This window comes from Mobula hypostoma, chromosome 12 (genome assembly GCF_963921235.1).
Source record: "Mobula hypostoma chromosome 12, sMobHyp1.1, whole genome shotgun sequence".
NCBI classification, from domain to species: domain Eukaryota; kingdom Metazoa; phylum Chordata; class Chondrichthyes; order Myliobatiformes; family Myliobatidae; genus Mobula; species Mobula hypostoma.
In genome coordinates, this window is record NC_086108.1 from 48,839,460 (window position 1) to 48,857,013 (window position 17,554).

A 17,554-nucleotide genomic window follows, 5' to 3' on the forward strand; every position below is an offset into this window, starting at 1 on the left:
CTTTGATGTGTGCTAATTGAATGAGGGCTGTTTTAAAATCTTCTCGTCCGTTCGAGGGCTGTTTTAAAATCTTCTCGTCCCTTCTGGAATTTAGCAGGTTTCAAGATATTTCAACCAATCAGCTCACCGCCTCTGCAGCCATTTCGTTTAAAATCCTTTGCACAGCGTTAAGTCATAGCAATTTGTTTGCCTTTACCCTAGTGAGTTTATCTGAAAGCTTATCTCTTATGAATGTGATTCTTACAAGTTGCACCATGTTATTTAAAGTTGGCCCATTGTTACTCTTAGGGATATTTTGCAGTGCCCTACCTGGTGGAGACTAATGAAAACAATTAATTTAATGTATCTGTCATTTTTATTTTGTTTCTTTTTATTAATTCATCAGGCTCATTTTCAAGAGATCCCACTTCCCTCAGTCACACCAGCACTGGGAGAACGTGGAGCAGGCAGCCCCTCACTGAGGACAGCATTCAACCCCGGTCTCCCTTAGTGAAAAAGTGGCTCTGCTACTTGCACCACACTTCATCAACTGCTTTAAGAAACCGGGTTCCTGACACCGAATTACTTCTTTGTTTCAGTATGTTGGGTCCTTGCAGTCTCGGAACGATTCCACTCCACCCACGTTCTTAGATTAGTTTTCAACTTCAACTTAGACAACTCCAATATCATACCTTTATAACTGTCCTTATTTGGATTGAGGATGGGGGTTTTGATCTTGCGGTGTGCATCCTCTAACTGTATCAGGGAGATATGCATCTGCCTACCTCCTAAGAGATCTATCACAGCTGATGTCTTACAATTCTGGCACCCCAGTTTCAATTCTGTGTGAAGTTTGCACATTCTTCCTACGACCTCCACCAACTTGATCTGTGAGCTTCTGCCTCCTCCCAAATCCCAAAGATGTGTGAGCTGATAGGGTTCATTGGCTGCTGCAGTTTACCCTTCATTTGTACATCAGTTAATAGGAGCCCTCCACTGGTCCAGGTCAACCAGGAATGTTGCATCCTAGCCATCTACGTGATGCGCAAGCCAAGGCAGTAGGATATGGAGAGCAAGCTGTTGCCCATGTAACAGGCTCCTCCTCTCCACACAGCTGATAAATCTAAAAGTACAGCAGAGATCAATACAGTTTGGCACCAGCAGCATCACAGAGGTTGTCAGCCAGTGTTGAACTCAACGTAGGACTGCCTTAGGGATTCCTGCTCTGGGTTTTTCCTTGGAGCTTCCACTCAAAGCCTTCCCCATGAACGGATAGAGCAGTAAGGCAGCAGGAGTTTGAGATCAGTTTTCCTTCTCCTAGAAGAGCTGCCAACTACAGCTGACGAGCTGCATCTGCCCGAAACAACTGGTTTTGAGGCGCCAGTAACACGTCCTTGCCCCTTTTCCTGTTGGTAGAAATGGTTTCACCGGGCTTAGTAGTTAAGTCATGTATGAAGGCCAAGAGCTGGACTTGGTTGTCAGAGGGTATACGAGATGTACGCCATTGGGAACATTTAATAGGTAGTGGGGGCTTACCCCACTACCTCCCCACCCCCACTATAACAACTTTAAGAAATCATTAATAGGAATGCAGGTTGACTTAGTTACAGGGATTGCTCTGTGAACCAGCATAGACCCAATGGGTTGAAATAGCTTCCAACATGGTGATGAAATATAGTAACTTAGTCTGTGTCAGACTGCTCAGTTTCTCAAATATATAATATCCTGTTCACAACAAAACTTAACTGACTTATCATCATGTAGTCTGTCACTAAGGCATATGGGTAAGGAGCTGGCTTAAAGAAGTCTGGCTGGAGTCAATAAAGAAGCCAAACAATCTAATATATATATCAGTCTCATAATATTCACAAAGGATATGCATGCCCCTCCAAAAGCCTGCAAGTTTTAAATCCTGTAAATGCCCCTGATGTCAATTTTGAAAATCAAAAAATTCAGATGCTGGAAATCTGAAAAAAAAAGCAGAAAGTGCGAGCAACACCCAGCATGTATGGAAAGTGAAAAATGGTTTCCATTTGTACCTCAAACAGCAGCAAAATTGAATTCTTTTAGTCATTAAGCTCAAAGGTGTTGAGTTATCTTACTATTCAAAAAATGTTTTTTCTCCTGTAATTGCCTACAAGGGTGATTATCCTTCAGAACGTAACACACATAAGTAATTCACATGACCCCTTCCATTATGCCAGGCCCAGTTTTTCCAGGTTCCTTGGAATTTGCACAAACCCCTAATTCCCAGTTGATTGTCAAAACATCTAAGAATCATGCATCACGAAATCCCTAGAGAGGCTGGTCCTGGCTCAGCTCTGACCCCTGGTCAGGTCAGTCCTCGATTCCCTGCAGTTTGCCTACTAGGAACACATTGGAGTCGACGATGTTGTCATCTACCTGCTGAACAGAGCCTACTCCCATTTGGATAAGCAGGACAGCACTGTGAGGGTCATGTTTTTTGATTTCTCAAGTGCCTTCAATACCATACAGCTCTCATTGCTGGGGAAAGGCTCCATTCAATGCAAGTTGGCGCTTCCATTGTATCCGGGATAATGGACAACCTGACTGGCAAAGCAGAGTTTGTGCAGCTTCAGAACTGTGTGTCAGACATGGCTATAAGCAGCACTGGGTCCCCACAGGGTATTGTATTGGCTCCCTTCCTGTTTACCGTGTATACCCCGGACTTTAGATACAATACTGAGTCATGTCATCTACGGAAATTCTCTGATGACTCAGCAATAGCTAGGTGTATAAAGGGAGGATGGGAAGATGAATACAGGGCCTTGGTAGAGGACTTTGTCAAATGATGCAAGCTGGATAATCTGCAGCTCAACATCAGTAAGACAAAGGAGATGGTGATGGATTTTAAGAAGAATAAGCCTGCACTGCTCCCTGTTACTGTTGATGGTGAGGATGTGGATGTGGTGAGGACCTACAAGTACTGGGAATGCACCTGGATGACGGACTTGGATGGAACACCAACAAAAAAAGCTGTGTACAAGAAGGGCCAGTGTTGCCTCTACTTCCTGAGGGGAATGAGGTCCTTTGGAATTATGCAGGCCTCTCCTTCACATATTCTACCAGTCTGTTGTCGCCAGAACAATCTTCTATGCGATGGTGTGCTGGGACAATAGGATCACCAAGGGTGATGCCAACAGGCTCAATAAACTGATTAGAAAGGCTAGTTCGGTTATGGGAGTCAAACTGGACACACTGGAGGCTGTGATAGAACAAAGGACCCTACGGAATATCCTGGCAATTCTGGACATTGTTTCTCACTCTCTCGATGCCACCTTGGCCGAACAGAGGAGCACTTTTTGTAGTAGGTGGAGACAACTGCAATGCTCCAAAGAGTGCTTAGAGGTCATCTTTACCCGTCGGCCAATAGGCTCTAAAATTAGTCAACCTATAGCTGTGGAAGTGATGACTCCCTCTTGTCAGACTATTTGAGGTAACTTTTTTTTTATCCCTTCTTACTTCCCTTTTGATGTTTTTATATTTGTGCACTTGTAATGCTACTGTGACACTAATTTCCTTTGGGATCAATAAAGTATCTGTCTTTCTATCTATTAATTTCAATAGCGCATGTATTCAAAATTGCATGTGCTCAGCCCTCTAAAGCAGAGAATTTGATAAGTTATTGTCTCCATCCAAAAGTGCGATTTCTTTTCCAGTGCTGGACTGTGTAGGGGAAGGCTCATTCGGCAGCTGACACCCACAGCTCCACCTCCTGCGGAGAGGGAACTCGATTTCCAGCCGATCAGCTGACACACAATTTGGCCGAGGCCACAGGGCGATAGAGCGCCGGCGCGGGGTGTACTGTATATAATCCAGCGGTCGGAGCGCTTGGTACTTTAACAATGGAGGATCATGTGTTGGAGGTAAGAGGATCTCGGTGTGTTTGAGGATTGTAGCGCATGTGCGGAAGGCAGTGTAGAGTGAATCGGAAGTGTTTAAATCCATTCCTGTTCATTGCCTCCAAGTTACTGATGTATCTAAAAGCTAGGAGCCCGCCGTTTACAAGTATTGGCGTTTCAGAGTTGACTGTTCTTTGTTTCGGTGATGATTAGGCTAGTGATTACATTGCACTTTCCAGCTGCTCGATCACGGGACGTCTTTGCGGCGAGCCCGGATCCCGTGATATTGCCTTGGTAGTGCTCCGTCACTCCGTGTGCGTGTTGTTGCTCTTATTTCTATTCTGCTTGTCACGAACACCGAGTCCCGATATAACATGTTGCATTGTTGTATCAAAGAAACAAGTCAAAACTTATATTCTGTGTTGTTTGTTTACTTCCCGGTAACTGGCACTAATGCAACTTAACAGGCTTGGCAGGATTTTGATGACCGGAGGCTTAATAAAAAAAAACTCCATTAGAAATAGTCTTTAATCTAATTAACTGCCTTCCGCACTTCGTTTCAAGTTCAAATTTGAGAGCTGCGATTGAATTCTCCGGGGGAATTCATCAGAGTTGTCTGATTCCGGTCGATCTTCACAGGTTGTCTTGTTTCATCCTCTTTAATATCTTTCATCATCTGTTCTTATAATTTGTTTATGGTATCCTCATGACACACCTTGCAACTGCGCCCTCAGTCGTACGTTGTATTGAGCAGTTGAGTTTTGAACTTCCGAACGTTAAATCAATGTGCTTTCTCTTCAGATGGCAATGTGCAAGAGCAGGCTTAGCGGTTTGGTAGCAGCAACTTTTACACCCATGACAAATGATAAGTAAGAAGATGGCCATCATTCAAACTATATTGTTCATTAATTCAACTCCCAGCAAATTTATTTTCCGGAAATAAAATGTATATTTATTTTTGTCTTGCAGTGAAATAAATCTTTCTGTCATTGGTCAATACGTTGATTATCTGGTAAAGATCCAAGGGGTTAGAAAGATTTTTGGTAAGTTTATCCTGGAACTCCAGGTACAAATTTACTACTTTTGTAATTTCTCTCTCCTCTGCTGCTGTCATCTCCCAAAATATTATATTTTATTATATAATTAAAAAAAATCAAAATAGATCTGATGTGTTAAATATTTCATTGCTCAGTCTTTAGAAGTTAGGATGTCATTTTTATTGTGTGCTTGAAGATCACAAGGATGAAGATGCTGAACTATAGATTGGGTAGCCAAATCTGTCAATCCTGATTTTGGGTAGGAAGTACTTGTGCGTGGGTCATAATTGTGTGTTAGGGACTTCGACTTGTACAACCACTGAAGTTGGAATCATTTGTATGAGTGTATTCAAACTCTCCTCCTAAGCAAGGTTACTAGTTTGGTGCAAAATTGTCAATATCAACACTTCAGAACCTGGCTTCTATACTTTCGTTGCAGACTGTCTAATGAGTGAATAATATAAGAAATAGGATGGTGCAAGGCCATCCAAAGAATAATTATAGATCAAATATAATAATGATATTTTAAGTGATGTGTAGTCTTTCATGTGGTTTAGTGGAGAGAATGCGCGTGCGCACAAGATGTTTAAATAAATAAATAAATACATACATACATACTTAGGAATCAAATTGAACTGAGATGAAGATCTAAACCATAAGATGTAGAACTGATAAGTGTAGGAACAGAACATTTGACCCACTGTGTCTGTGCAGGAATGATACCAGTCTAACTAAACTTGGCTTCCTGAATGTGATCCATATTATTTTTCTTTTTCCCGCCTGTTCATGTTCATTGTGTCTGCTTCTACCATCTCCCCTGACAAGATGCCCAAGGCACACCTACCCCTTTTGCTTTTTAAAAAAAACACTAAACAAACATTGCTTTGTACATCTCCTTTAATCTCTCCTCCCCCCACCCCCCCCACACCATTTTAAATCTATGCTCTTCTGTATTTGACAATTCCACCCTGGGAAAAAGACTCTGACCACTATGTGCCTCCCATGAGTTTATGTACCTTTAAGTTTACCCCTCTCCTCTACTCTCCACAGAAAACAATCTGGCTTTGTTTAAACTCCTTCGTGGGTAGTAGTCTCTAATCCATGCAACATCCTGGTGAACCTCTTTGGCACTACAGTATCTTCAAAGCCTCCATATCCTTTCTGTACTGTGATGACTGGACAAGCATATAATTCTTAATGTGACTGCTGCATATACAGTTGCAACATCCCATCATTGATCCTTGTGGAACACTGCTGATTAGACTGCTAATCAGGGGAAAAAACACCCTCCTTCCTACCTTGTGTTGAGTACATAAAATACGCATGTTGCTTGTGTTGAATATTGAATTTTACAATTTCAGGTAATCAATACCCATAATCCCTTTCTCCCAGTAATCCACATGGGTTCTCCTTTCCTTTGTTCCCCCTTGTTAATCGGATTTATTCCCTTCCCTCTTTCCCCCCCCCAATTACTTGCCACCTCATTAATCTGGTTCTACCTATTGTGTATCAGCCTCCCTCTCACCCCTCCTTCTCGCTTTTATATACTGGCATATTCCCTCTGCACCCTGTCCTAATGTGGGTCTCAGTCCAAAGCAGTGACCATCTCTTGACTTCCACAGATGCTGCTGAGATCCTGCAAATATTGTTTTTTCTTAAATATATCAAAATGTAGGTTCTTCCACCTCAGTGGTACAGTATCTGCAGTTGCATTTTGTTTGCAGTTTCTCTCCTTGTACCTGGGTGAGGTAACTTCATTTGGGATGCAAGTAAATGTTCAACTAAATTTGCTGTGTTTAATGTTCTCTATAAAGTATTTGTACTAATTGTAAACATTTTTTTATCTATTGTAACATTTTTATCTACTGCAATTATTTCCAGAATTGAATTTATTTAAGAACTTCTTGTGCCACAATGTTTTCTTTCTGTTGCTTTCCAGTGAATGGAACAACTGGGGAGGGCATGTCACTTAGTGTTGAAGAAAGAAAATTGGTTGCTGAAGAATGGATTAAGCAAGGAAAGGGGAAGTGAGTACAGGTGTTCCCTGCTTTTCGAACGTTCGCTTTACGAAACCTCACTGTTACGAAAGATCTACATTAGTACCCTGTTTTCACTTTCAGAAGATGTTTTCATTGTTAAGAAAAAAAATCAGTGCACGGGGAAAATCAGCGCACGATAAAAGGCAGCACGCACCCCGAGCAGCCGCTCTCCCCAGATTCGGAACTGCATTCTCGCCGGCATTGCTTAAACACATGCCTGTGAGCAGCCATTAGCAGGATGAGTTCTAAGGTATCGGAAAAGCCTAAAAGAGCTCGTAAGGGTGTTACACTTAGCGTAAAACTAGGCATAATTAAGCGTTGTGATTGTGGTGAACGAAGTAAGGACTAAGTGAGTTCAGCTTGTGGAAGCTGACGAAGGTGATGTTGAAGAGGTTTTGGCATCCCATGACCAAGAACTGATAGATGAAGAGCTGATGCAATTGGAAGAGGAAAGGATAACAATCGAAACCAAATGTAGTAATGAACGGACCGAAAGTGACTGCGTGAGATTTTCGCTGTGATGATAAAGTACGACTTTAATTTTGAAAGGGTACATAGGGTTAGGGGATATTTGCAGGTGGTTTGAGTCCTTATAAAGAACTGTATGATAGAAAAATGTGCGAGGCTCAGCAGTCAACCAAGCCTTCCGCATCAGCCACAGCAGATGACGAACCTCGACCTTCGACATCGAGGCAGGCAGTCATAGGAGAAGATGAGCTGCCTGCTCTAATGGAAACAGACGATGAGATGACACCCCAGTGTCCCACCACCCTGCGATTCGTGGAGAATGCAGCAGTAGCTGGGAAGCACACAGCACATCTTTAAGAAAAAAGCCGAAATAAACATGCTAATTAATTAGGTGCCGCCCGACACGTAATTAATTAGCATGTTTATTTTGGCTTTTTTCTTAAGGATGTGCTGGATGCCTCCCAGCTACCGCTGCACCCCTGCATGCTTCGCGGTTCGGTATCTGTCGGCGGGCTGGAGGGTGGGGGCCACTGCACCACCCAACCTGCGATGACTCAGTCTAACACACCATCATCAGTGTGCTCGGCGCTTTCCTGATTCCGGTAAGTGATACTACACTGTACATACATTATTTCTACTTTATATAGGCTGTGTATTTTTATGTGTTATTTGGTATGATTTGGCAGCTTCATAGCTTAACGGTTTCTGGAGAGCACTTGCGCCGTGTTTTTGCCAGCAGCGCTTGCGTGAGATTTTCGCTACGGAGAATAGTTCAATAATGATTGTGGAAAAGTATTTCTACTTTATATAGGCTGTGTATTTATCATATCATTCCTGCTTTTACTATATGTTATTGTTATTTTAGGTTTTATGTGTTATTTGGCATGATTTGGTAGGTTATTTTTGGGTCTGCGAACGCTCACAAATTTTTTCCATATAAATAAATGGTAATTGCTTCTTCGCTTTACGACATTTCGGCTGACAAACCGTTTCATAGGAACGCTCTACCTTCGGATGGCGGGGGAAACCTGTAGTTATAGATGCTTCTCATTCTTAGATAATTCATCATGACCTTATACAGTTGAAGGCATTTTTTTTTTCACAGCCACATTGTCACGAACACGAGGAAGCCAGCATTTTGTGTGTGTTGCACATCGTCATGAGCTATGCTTGTCCACTGTTTTGCCTCAAATGCTCCATGTTCATGAAAGATGGAGATAGGAGTACGACAGTTAAACTTCATGATGCACATTTCCCAACACAAGTTGCTTAAAAGCAAGAAGGGCAGCTATTTTCCATTCTTGCCCAATGTATCTAAGGTCATGTCAAGTGTTCAGTCATTACCTTTGACAATTTAAATTTTGAGCTGAATTCCATAAGACCATAAGACAAAGGAGCAGATGTCGGCCATTCGGCCCATCGAGTCTGCCCCGCCATTTTATCATGAGCTGATCCATTCTCCCATTTAGTCCCACTCTCCCACCTTCTCACTATAACCCTTGATGCCTTGGCTGCTCAGATACCTATCAATCTCTGCCTTAAATACACCCAATGACTTGGCCTCCACTGCCGCCCGTGGCAACAAGTTCCATAGATTCACCACACTCTGGCTAAAAAAATTGCTTCACATCTCTGTTCTGAATGGGTGCCCTTCAATCCTTAAGTCATGCCCTCTTGTACTAGACTCCCCCACCATGGGAAACAATTTTGCCACATCCACTCTGTCCATGCCTTTCAACTTTCGAAATGTTTCTGTGAGGTCACCCCTCATTCTTCTAAACTCCAAGGAATACAGTCCAAGAACGGACAAACGTTCCTCATATGTTAACCCTCTCATTCCCGGAATCATTCTAGTGAATCTTCTCTGTACCCTCTCCAATGTCAGCACATCCTTTCTTAAATAAGGAGACCAAAACTGCCCACAGTACTCCAAGTGAGGTCTCACCAGCGCCTTATAGAGCCTCAACATCACATCCCTGCTCCTATACTCTATTCCTCTAGAAATGAATGCCAACATTGCATTTGCATTCTTCACCGCAGACTCAACCTGGAGGTTAACCGTAAGGGTATCCTGCAGGAGGACTCCCAAGTCCCGTTGCATCTCAGAACTTTGAATTCTGTCCCCATTTAAGTAACAGTCTGCCTGTTTATTTCTTCTGCCAAAGTGCATAATCATACACTTTCCAACATTGTATTTCATTTGCCACTTCTTCACCCATTCTCCCAATCTATCCAAGTCTCTCTGCAGACTCTGTTTTCTCAGCACTACCGGCCCCTCCACCTATCTTTGTATCATCAGCAAACTTAGCCACAAAGCCATCTATTCCATAATCCAATCGTTGGTATACAAAGTGAAAGGAAGCGGCCCCAACACGGACCCCTGTGGAACACCACTGGTAACTGGCAGCCAACCAGAATAAGATCCCTTTATTCCCACTCTCTGTTTCCTGCCAATCAGCCAACGCTCTATCCACATATGTAACTTTCCTGTAATTCCATGGGCTCTTATCTTGTTAAGCAGCCTCATATGTGGCACCTTGTCAAAGGCCTTTGAAAATCCAAATAGATAGATAGATATACTTTATTGATCCCGAGGGAAATTGGGTTTCATTACAGCTGTACCAACCAAGAATAGAGCATAAATATAGCAATACAAAAACCACAAAGAATCAAACAACAATATGCAAACTATGCCAGATGGAAATAAGTCCAGGACCAGCCTATTGGCTCAGGGTGTCTGACCCTCCACTGGATGAGCTGCAAAGTTCAATGCCACTGGCAGGAACAACCTCCCATGAAGCCCAGTGTGGTATCTCAGTGGAATATGGCTGGAGCCCAACAGCAAAACGTTTAATATCCGGGTTACAAACTCATTCCTCGATCGTAATATGACCAGGATTGCACCATCCATTGTTAACCAGAACAGCAAGCCCCCGACTCCTTTACGCCTATCGCTCTCAGTGCACTTCCGGTCAGCCTGAACGGTCTGGAAGCCCTCCATGGAAAAGTCTAGGTCGGGTATGTCCTCGTGCAGCCACATTTCAGCAAAACACACAACTCTGCTCTCCGGAAATGTTCTCCGACTCCTGGCCAGTGCTGTCAACTTGTCCATTTCATTACCCACCGAACTCCTCTTCTCCATAAGTCTCTGTTGTCTCAACCCGGTCCTCTTTCCTCGCCTTTGTGATCCCTCTCTGCATCCTCTGTGTGCTTTCCTCCAGATTTCAGCAGGGGTGTCCGCCGCTCTGTTCACTGCAACATCCACTGCATCTCCCTTGTCTAGCCTACTTGTAACTTCCTCAAAAAATTCTGATAGGTTTGTCACAGATACAACTTTCATTTAGATTATTAAGAATGATTAAGAATCTTGTTGTTTAAATTGTACTGCAGATCCCAGTCTTGGGCTTCGCCATAAGAACATCAGGTATGCTCCATGAGTTTTGATGGTTGCATGTTGACAGCAAAGGAATCTTGTCAATATGACTTGACTGCACAAATAATTCTTACAGTTCATTGGGTCAACTAGAATTTATTTGGGAAGTAAAGGACCTTATCTTTTTGATTTAATGAGTTGGAATATTAAATTACACAACATTTTATTTATATAAAAAAAAGCTATAGTGTTCTTTCCTATGAAATGTTAATATAAAAAAATAAGTATTTCAGTTTATGGAGGCTTTCACAATCTGGATGACCTTAACTGCTGAAGAGCATATGAAATAATTTTCAAATGCAGGGATACTGTAATTCAACAATGAATTATCACCCACTAAGCCCTGTGAATTCTAATTATCAGGTAACTTTGTCCGATGAATAAATATTTTCTATTTATTTTATTACATTTCAAAATAACATTCTATGATCTTGTATAACTGCTTATTTGCAGCTAAGACCTTGGCCGACTCTCACATTGGGATTGGGGGAAGATGCCTTAGAATGTAGTGCCCCACAGTTCTTGTCTTTTCTCTGTAGATAGTTTTCAAAGGGTCGCTTTTAGCATTTATGCAGATGTGTAATTGTAATTTTTCTTATTACATTTGTTTTGGAGTTAAAAGATAATGGCACTCCACTGTGTTATGACACAATTATACTAAATCGGATAGACTTGGTACACACCTGCAGCTCTAATCTTGAGTTTTCACGAGTTTCTGAGGATCATAAATCAGCAGAAATGTACACCACTCGTATCCACAACTTTTATGTCCTGGCATATTCTTGAGATTACTGCTACAATGAAATATCAACTTCAGTTCAGAGGGCATAGTGGGCCCAGCGATAGGATTGCCTAAAAATATGTTGAAGTGGAGAACGCGGAATATAGAACAGTACAATCCCTTTGGCCCAGGATGCTGTGCTGACTTTTAGCCTAGTCTAAAATCAATCTTAACGTTCCCTGCTACATAGCTCTCCATTTTTCTATCATTCATGTGCTTGTCTTGGTTTCTTGAATGTCTGATGTATCTGCCTCTACCACCACCCCTGGGAGGGCATCCCAACACTCAAAGAATTTGCCTTTGACATTCAGGCTGCAGAATTGGTCTCCCTGCATTCTCAACAGATAATAGAGCTTAATGACTAGATAAATTGGAATAAGCCCTTGCATCCCTGCTGTGTCTCACTATTCATCAGCCAGCAAGAGGAGGTGATTCCAAGGACATGCTTATTCTCATTAATGTTTGGCCCATCATCCACTTTTTAACTCTGTTTGCATGAGTGTTTACAATTCTGATCATCTGAAAATGCTAAGTAAATGAGTAATTTTTGGCTTTGTCTTGAAATGCCTCCCCCCCCCCCATCACAAAAGTCATTCTTTAGCCAATTTCAATTACTCCCCATGATGTCAGAAAGGATTGAGCGCAGTGGAAATAGAAACAGTTGTGTATCAGGACAACATTTCCATTTGTAGATTTGTTTCAGAATGAACTGCACCTGTATCATGTATAAACCTTGAATATTGTCCAGTGTTACCTGTTCACAAAAGCCAGACAAACCAAATCCAAGTAATCATCAGCTAAATTATTTTCAGTCCTTAGCAGAGCAATAGTATGTGTCATCAACAGTGATGTTAAATTGTACTTGCCAATTACTTGAATACCTTTGCCTTGCATGTAGATTACAAGATTAACTTTAAGGTTCCTGGTCCAAGAATGAATCCAAGGTATAAATTACAGAGATGAGCTCTGGATGTCAAGCCATCATCTGATAGTTGAGCATGGAGTCTGAGGGGAAAATGGAAGTGAATTGGTGTCGAGGGGAAAATGCTGTTTGATAATTTTCATCAAGCAGTATGGTTATGGATGTTGAGGATCAATAATCTCGGGTTCAGTGTTTTTTTTGGGGAGCAACCATTTTCAGCTGTTTAATCAATGCATTCTATTGTAAGGTCAGTAATGAGCATGTTTACAAATGATTGCATCATCTTCAATTCCATTCGCAACTCCTGAGCACATGAAGCAGCTAAAATGTAGACAACAGGTGTATTGGTAAAAAAGTTTGCCTGCAAAAGTCCCTGGTAATTAAAATTTCTAGATTGCTATCTGTAAAATATTTTTCAGTTCATATAGACAGAGATATTGACAGCATTTCTAAACTTAACCTCTCTCATCAAGAATGAGAAAGGCAGCAAGTACAGAACAGTACTACCTTTATCAATACCGGAACAAGTCAGATGCTGGGTATCTTGCAACAAATCAGGAGAGTGTTGGATTGCTGTTAATTTACCTTGATGTATGTAGCTCCAGTAATTCTGAAGAAGCTTGACATTCGGCCTGCATGATTGGCACTTCATCTACACTATAAACACCTATTCCCTCCATTGTTGAAGTGTTACTGCCTGTAAAATGTATTGCTGTTGTTCACCTAGGGGACTTCGCAAACTAGTTCTGTTTAAGTATAACAAAGGCATTAACCTCAGGTGAGTATTATTGACTGCAGGTTTTCTTCAAATTAAATACTTCCTGTCATTGAAGTACATCAGCGTTCCTTCATGATTATCAAATCGAAATCTATGAACTGCTTTTCACTAAAACTGCTTCAGTGGTTTAATAAGGTGGTTCACTTTAACCGTTCGTTCGTCCATCATTGACGTCGATGAGGACCTCGACACCATAATGATGGTGTCGAGACTAGCGCGTGATTTGGATTTAAGTGAGGGAGAGTTGTGCAGCGTCAGCCTCACTCTCTCTTCCCTTTAACCACCTTGCAAGGCATAATAGCATAGCAATTTAATACTTACCAGCACCAGTGATCAAAAGATCAAAGTTAAACTGCTGCCACTGTTTATAAGGTGCTATTCTCCCTGTAACCACTGCGGTTTCCTCTGAGTGCTCCAAATTCCTCTCATTCGGTGGGATTGGCAAATTGGGCGTACTGTGTAGGTGCTGGAAACATGACAGCTCGTAAAATGATTGTGCAAACAAAATATTTCACTGCATTTTCTTTGATGTACAGTACATGTGACAAAGTTTATCTTCAGGATTAATTTGAGGTTGAGTAATAAATACTGGACTTGGCAACGACCCTTACCCTTGTTCAGGACGAGGATGTGGTTGCCAAGTTTTAGTTTGATTTCTGTACATGGTTTACATTTAACTCCTTTTGAATCTATCATTGATCATTCATGGAGGCTGTTACCATTTCAATTGTTGATAAGTCTGTAGTGCTAAAAGCCCATAGAACACTGCAGTTGCTGATCTCTCATTCCTGAACACTGTTTTTCCATCCACTTGTCACGTTGACACTTGCTTTTTGAACTTTAAACTTGATTATGTTATCTTTCTCACCTTCTCTGCAGGTTAGATCAGGTGATCATCCACGTTGGTGCCTTGAGTATAAAAGAATCTCAGGAATTGGTGAGCTTCAATAACTTATGAAATGGCTATGTATACATTTTGAAGGCACTAGAGGTTATGCAGATTCTGGAAATCTTGAACAACATACTTAATACTGGAGGATCTCAACAGATTCGGCAGCATTTATGGAGGCAAATAAACAGCTGACGTTTCAGGCTGAGACCCTTCATCAAATCTGGATTTCAGCTTGAGACATTGACTGCTTATTTTCATTCATAAATTCAGAGATCTTCCAGTGTTTTTTAATGGTGTTGTACATTTAAATTTTGTTTGTAGTCAACTTGCAGGGAAAAAAAACTGGTTTAAAATGAGATGCAAAGTACACATGAATTTTGACAATTTCTGATACGAAAACATTAGAATTTTGAAATGCATAGAAGATTCATCAGAATTGAAACAGTATTGCTGAAATATTAATCTTCCATTCCCAGCAGAAGAGGATAAATCTTTTGTCTTTTTAGATTTTATTTGAAATGTCTGTTTCCAGCATTGTTTTAATTATTAGTTAACATTTTAGATTGAGATGGTATTCTTTAGCTTGTTTGCTTTTCCTTTTAAAGTGACTGTTTTGAGGGGACTTGTTTTATCTTCTATCCTTGCCTAAAATCTGGAAAACTTGTATCCAAACAACCACTTCTAAGGCCTGTATTTTTTATGGAAGTCATTAGGAGGACATCAAACCTCTTATGCAAGCTGCTTAAGAATCTGAGCAAATAATGATATTATAACCAGACAATACAAGTAGCCTTCAGATAAATTGCTACCTGACTGGTTTTACTGTAGTGAGCAACTTTGTATTGCATTATAATACTTTGATCAAATCTGAATGTTGAATGATAATACCGTGAGAGGAAAAAGTGAGGAGTTTCACCTTTGTTTCAGGTGGCTTAAAGTTGGCCTGCTGAAACAGTATAATAGGCTTCTCACTCAAAATAAATGGTCATCATTTCAAATCTATTACAGTTTGAACATTTAAAAATGAACTTTACATGTGCTGAAAACACTTTTGGTCTCATTGTTTAGACTTGTTTTACTCTGGTCTTCTGAAAGATATTAAATCAAGAGTACTTTAATTGCCATTGCTAAATGCATCTATGCCATTATATTGACTGACGTGTGCAAAGATATGGGAAATAGTTTTAATTTCTAAAAGAAATGGAACAGTGGTGTATCTAAGGTATGGCACATTCCCTGGACGCCACTGAGCAATTTCTATTAAAGTCAGACAAGCCATCCTCAGATAGTGGGAAAAAAAAAATTTTCTTCAGATGTGTGATCTGTCTTTGATTATCATGGGTGAGAAGCACTAGGATGGCCTTATTTCAGAGCATTGTGTAAGAAGACCATGAAACGTTTCTTCACGAAGAAGAAGGAAAGTGGAGCTGAAGGACGGAAGAGACGAAAGTTGGAGGTGGAGGAAGCCAAGAAGAGCAAATTCTTCATGCCCTTCTTTGAAAACCCCGGAACAAGTAGTTCGACACATTCCATGGAGTCGCCTGCACCTGCTACAAGTTTGTTAGAATCCGAAGGTGGATGAAGTACAAATGCGTCACAAGCCGAGGAGGAAGTCAAGTCAGATAAATCCGAGTATGACAGGATTAAGAGTGAGGCTGCCACAGAGAACGTGGACATGACAGGAGGGGAAGGTGATGGTGGTGGTGATGTTGAGTTTATTGATGAGATTTTACCTGACGAGATTGAAGCTGACGACACTGAGCCTAGTGAACTGGATGGTGTCAAAGAGCCTCGAACTGGCAAACCAGAAGTGATTGAACAGCATGACATTGGACTTCTGAAGTTCGACAAGGGTACTGGAAAAGCAATTCTACCTGACGCATTGAGAACAGAAATAATAAAGCTGGGTTGGAAGTATTCCCAGAACAGTGAGGGGTGGGCCTTCCCTACCAACAAATAATTGCTCAATGAACAAAACTTGGTTCAAGAGGAAATTGGGAAATGGTCATGGTGAGGAAGTGACTCGCTCATGGCTGGTCTATTCCCCTTCTTAAAAAGTCTGCGTTTTGTATCTGTTGTCTTCTCTATTCCCGGTCAGACCATCAATCCTGATTGGAGCAGGAAAGTGGATTCAACCAGTGGAAAGCACCTGAAAGGATTAGTGTTCATGCAAATGCCAAGAATCATCGGGAATGCTTCACATAGTGGAAAGAAATGGAAAGAAATTTAGCTGGAAACGGGAGTTATTGATGCAGTATTTCAGTCACAGATTGAGAAGGAAAAGCAGAAGTGGCGTGATATCTTGACGAGAATCCTTCACTGCATAAAATTCCTTATGACTCAAAACCCGGCTTTGCGAGGACACAGGGAGTCACTTCAGCAAGACGATGACTCCAATGTGGGAGATTCCCTTGGCTTACTGAAACTACTGGCCATCTTTGACCCTGTCATAAAAGAACACCTCACTCATTTGGAAAGTCATCCTGGATCCACATCTTGTCTTTCACTGGGTGTCCAGAACGAATTCGTCCACATAATGGCATCCACTGTTCACCAGAGTTTACTGAGAAGCATTTGTAAAGCCAAGTACTATGGTCTCATGTTCAACTCTACTCCTGATCAGGCACACCGTGAGCAGATGTCAGAAGTAGTAAGGTACGTAGAAGTTGATTTTGAGAGGAAAACAGTCTGTGTTGGAAAGTCCTTCCTTGGTTTTATCCAGATAAGCCAGAAAGATGCTGGGAGCTTGATTGAAGACATCTTGATTGAAGACAGCTAGAGAAGGACGAAATGGAGCTACAAGATTGTCGGTCACAGTGCTATGACAATGCTGCTGTGATGGCTGGACACAGAAGTGGTGTTTGTCAATAAGTGAGAAAAACAACCTGGCAGTGTTTGTGAATTGTGACAATCACTCACTCAACTTGATGGGTGTACATGCAGCCAAGCAGGATACAATGATGGTCACGTTTTTTGGAACCATCGAAGCTCTCTGTGTTTTTCTCTCGTTCAACACAGCGCTGGGAAAAACTCAGAAACGCCGTGCCTGTGGTTGTTAAGTCGGAGTCCGAAACCAGGTGGAGTGCAAGGACAGAAGCAGTGAAGACCATGAGCAGGTACCTTGAAGAGATAGTTCAAGTTCTCCAGGACATGATAGACAATGAAAACGAGACCAGTGAAACAAGAAGTGACGCAAGGCAGCTGTACAACCACATGTTGAGTTACGATTTTCTGATTTTGCTAGGATTTTGGAACAAAGTACTCATTCATATTGACCGTATTCAAAAGAGGCTGCAGGATCCTGGCACGAACTTCCACAATGCTGCCCTGGATTTGAAAGCCCTCTGAGATCATCTTTATGA

The 17,554-nt window shown here is 41.5% G+C and overlaps 1 protein-coding gene across 4 annotated transcripts in view; it reads left to right on the forward strand.

Annotated features, from left to right (window-relative positions):
• The first annotated feature begins 3,742 nt into the window (after positions 1 to 3,742).
• Positions 3,743 to 17,554, forward strand: part of npl (N-acetylneuraminate pyruvate lyase (dihydrodipicolinate synthase)) — a 59,720-nt gene continuing 45,908 nt past the window's right edge. The window contains exons 1-5 of one of the 4 annotated variants that reach the window (XM_063064036.1): positions 3,743 to 3,866; positions 4,644 to 4,711; positions 4,812 to 4,885; positions 6,819 to 6,906; positions 14,180 to 14,237. In XM_063064036.1, coding sequence (XP_062920106.1) covers positions 3,846 to 3,866; positions 4,644 to 4,711; positions 4,812 to 4,885; positions 6,819 to 6,906; positions 14,180 to 14,237 — 309 coding nt within the window. In that variant the 5' untranslated portion in view covers positions 3,743 to 3,845. Of the gene's footprint in view, positions 3,867 to 3,953; positions 4,157 to 4,643; positions 4,712 to 4,811; positions 4,886 to 6,818; positions 6,907 to 14,179; positions 14,238 to 17,554 lie in introns of those variants that run through there. The other 3 variants (XM_063064038.1, XM_063064039.1, XM_063064040.1) reach the window with 3 other exon arrangements.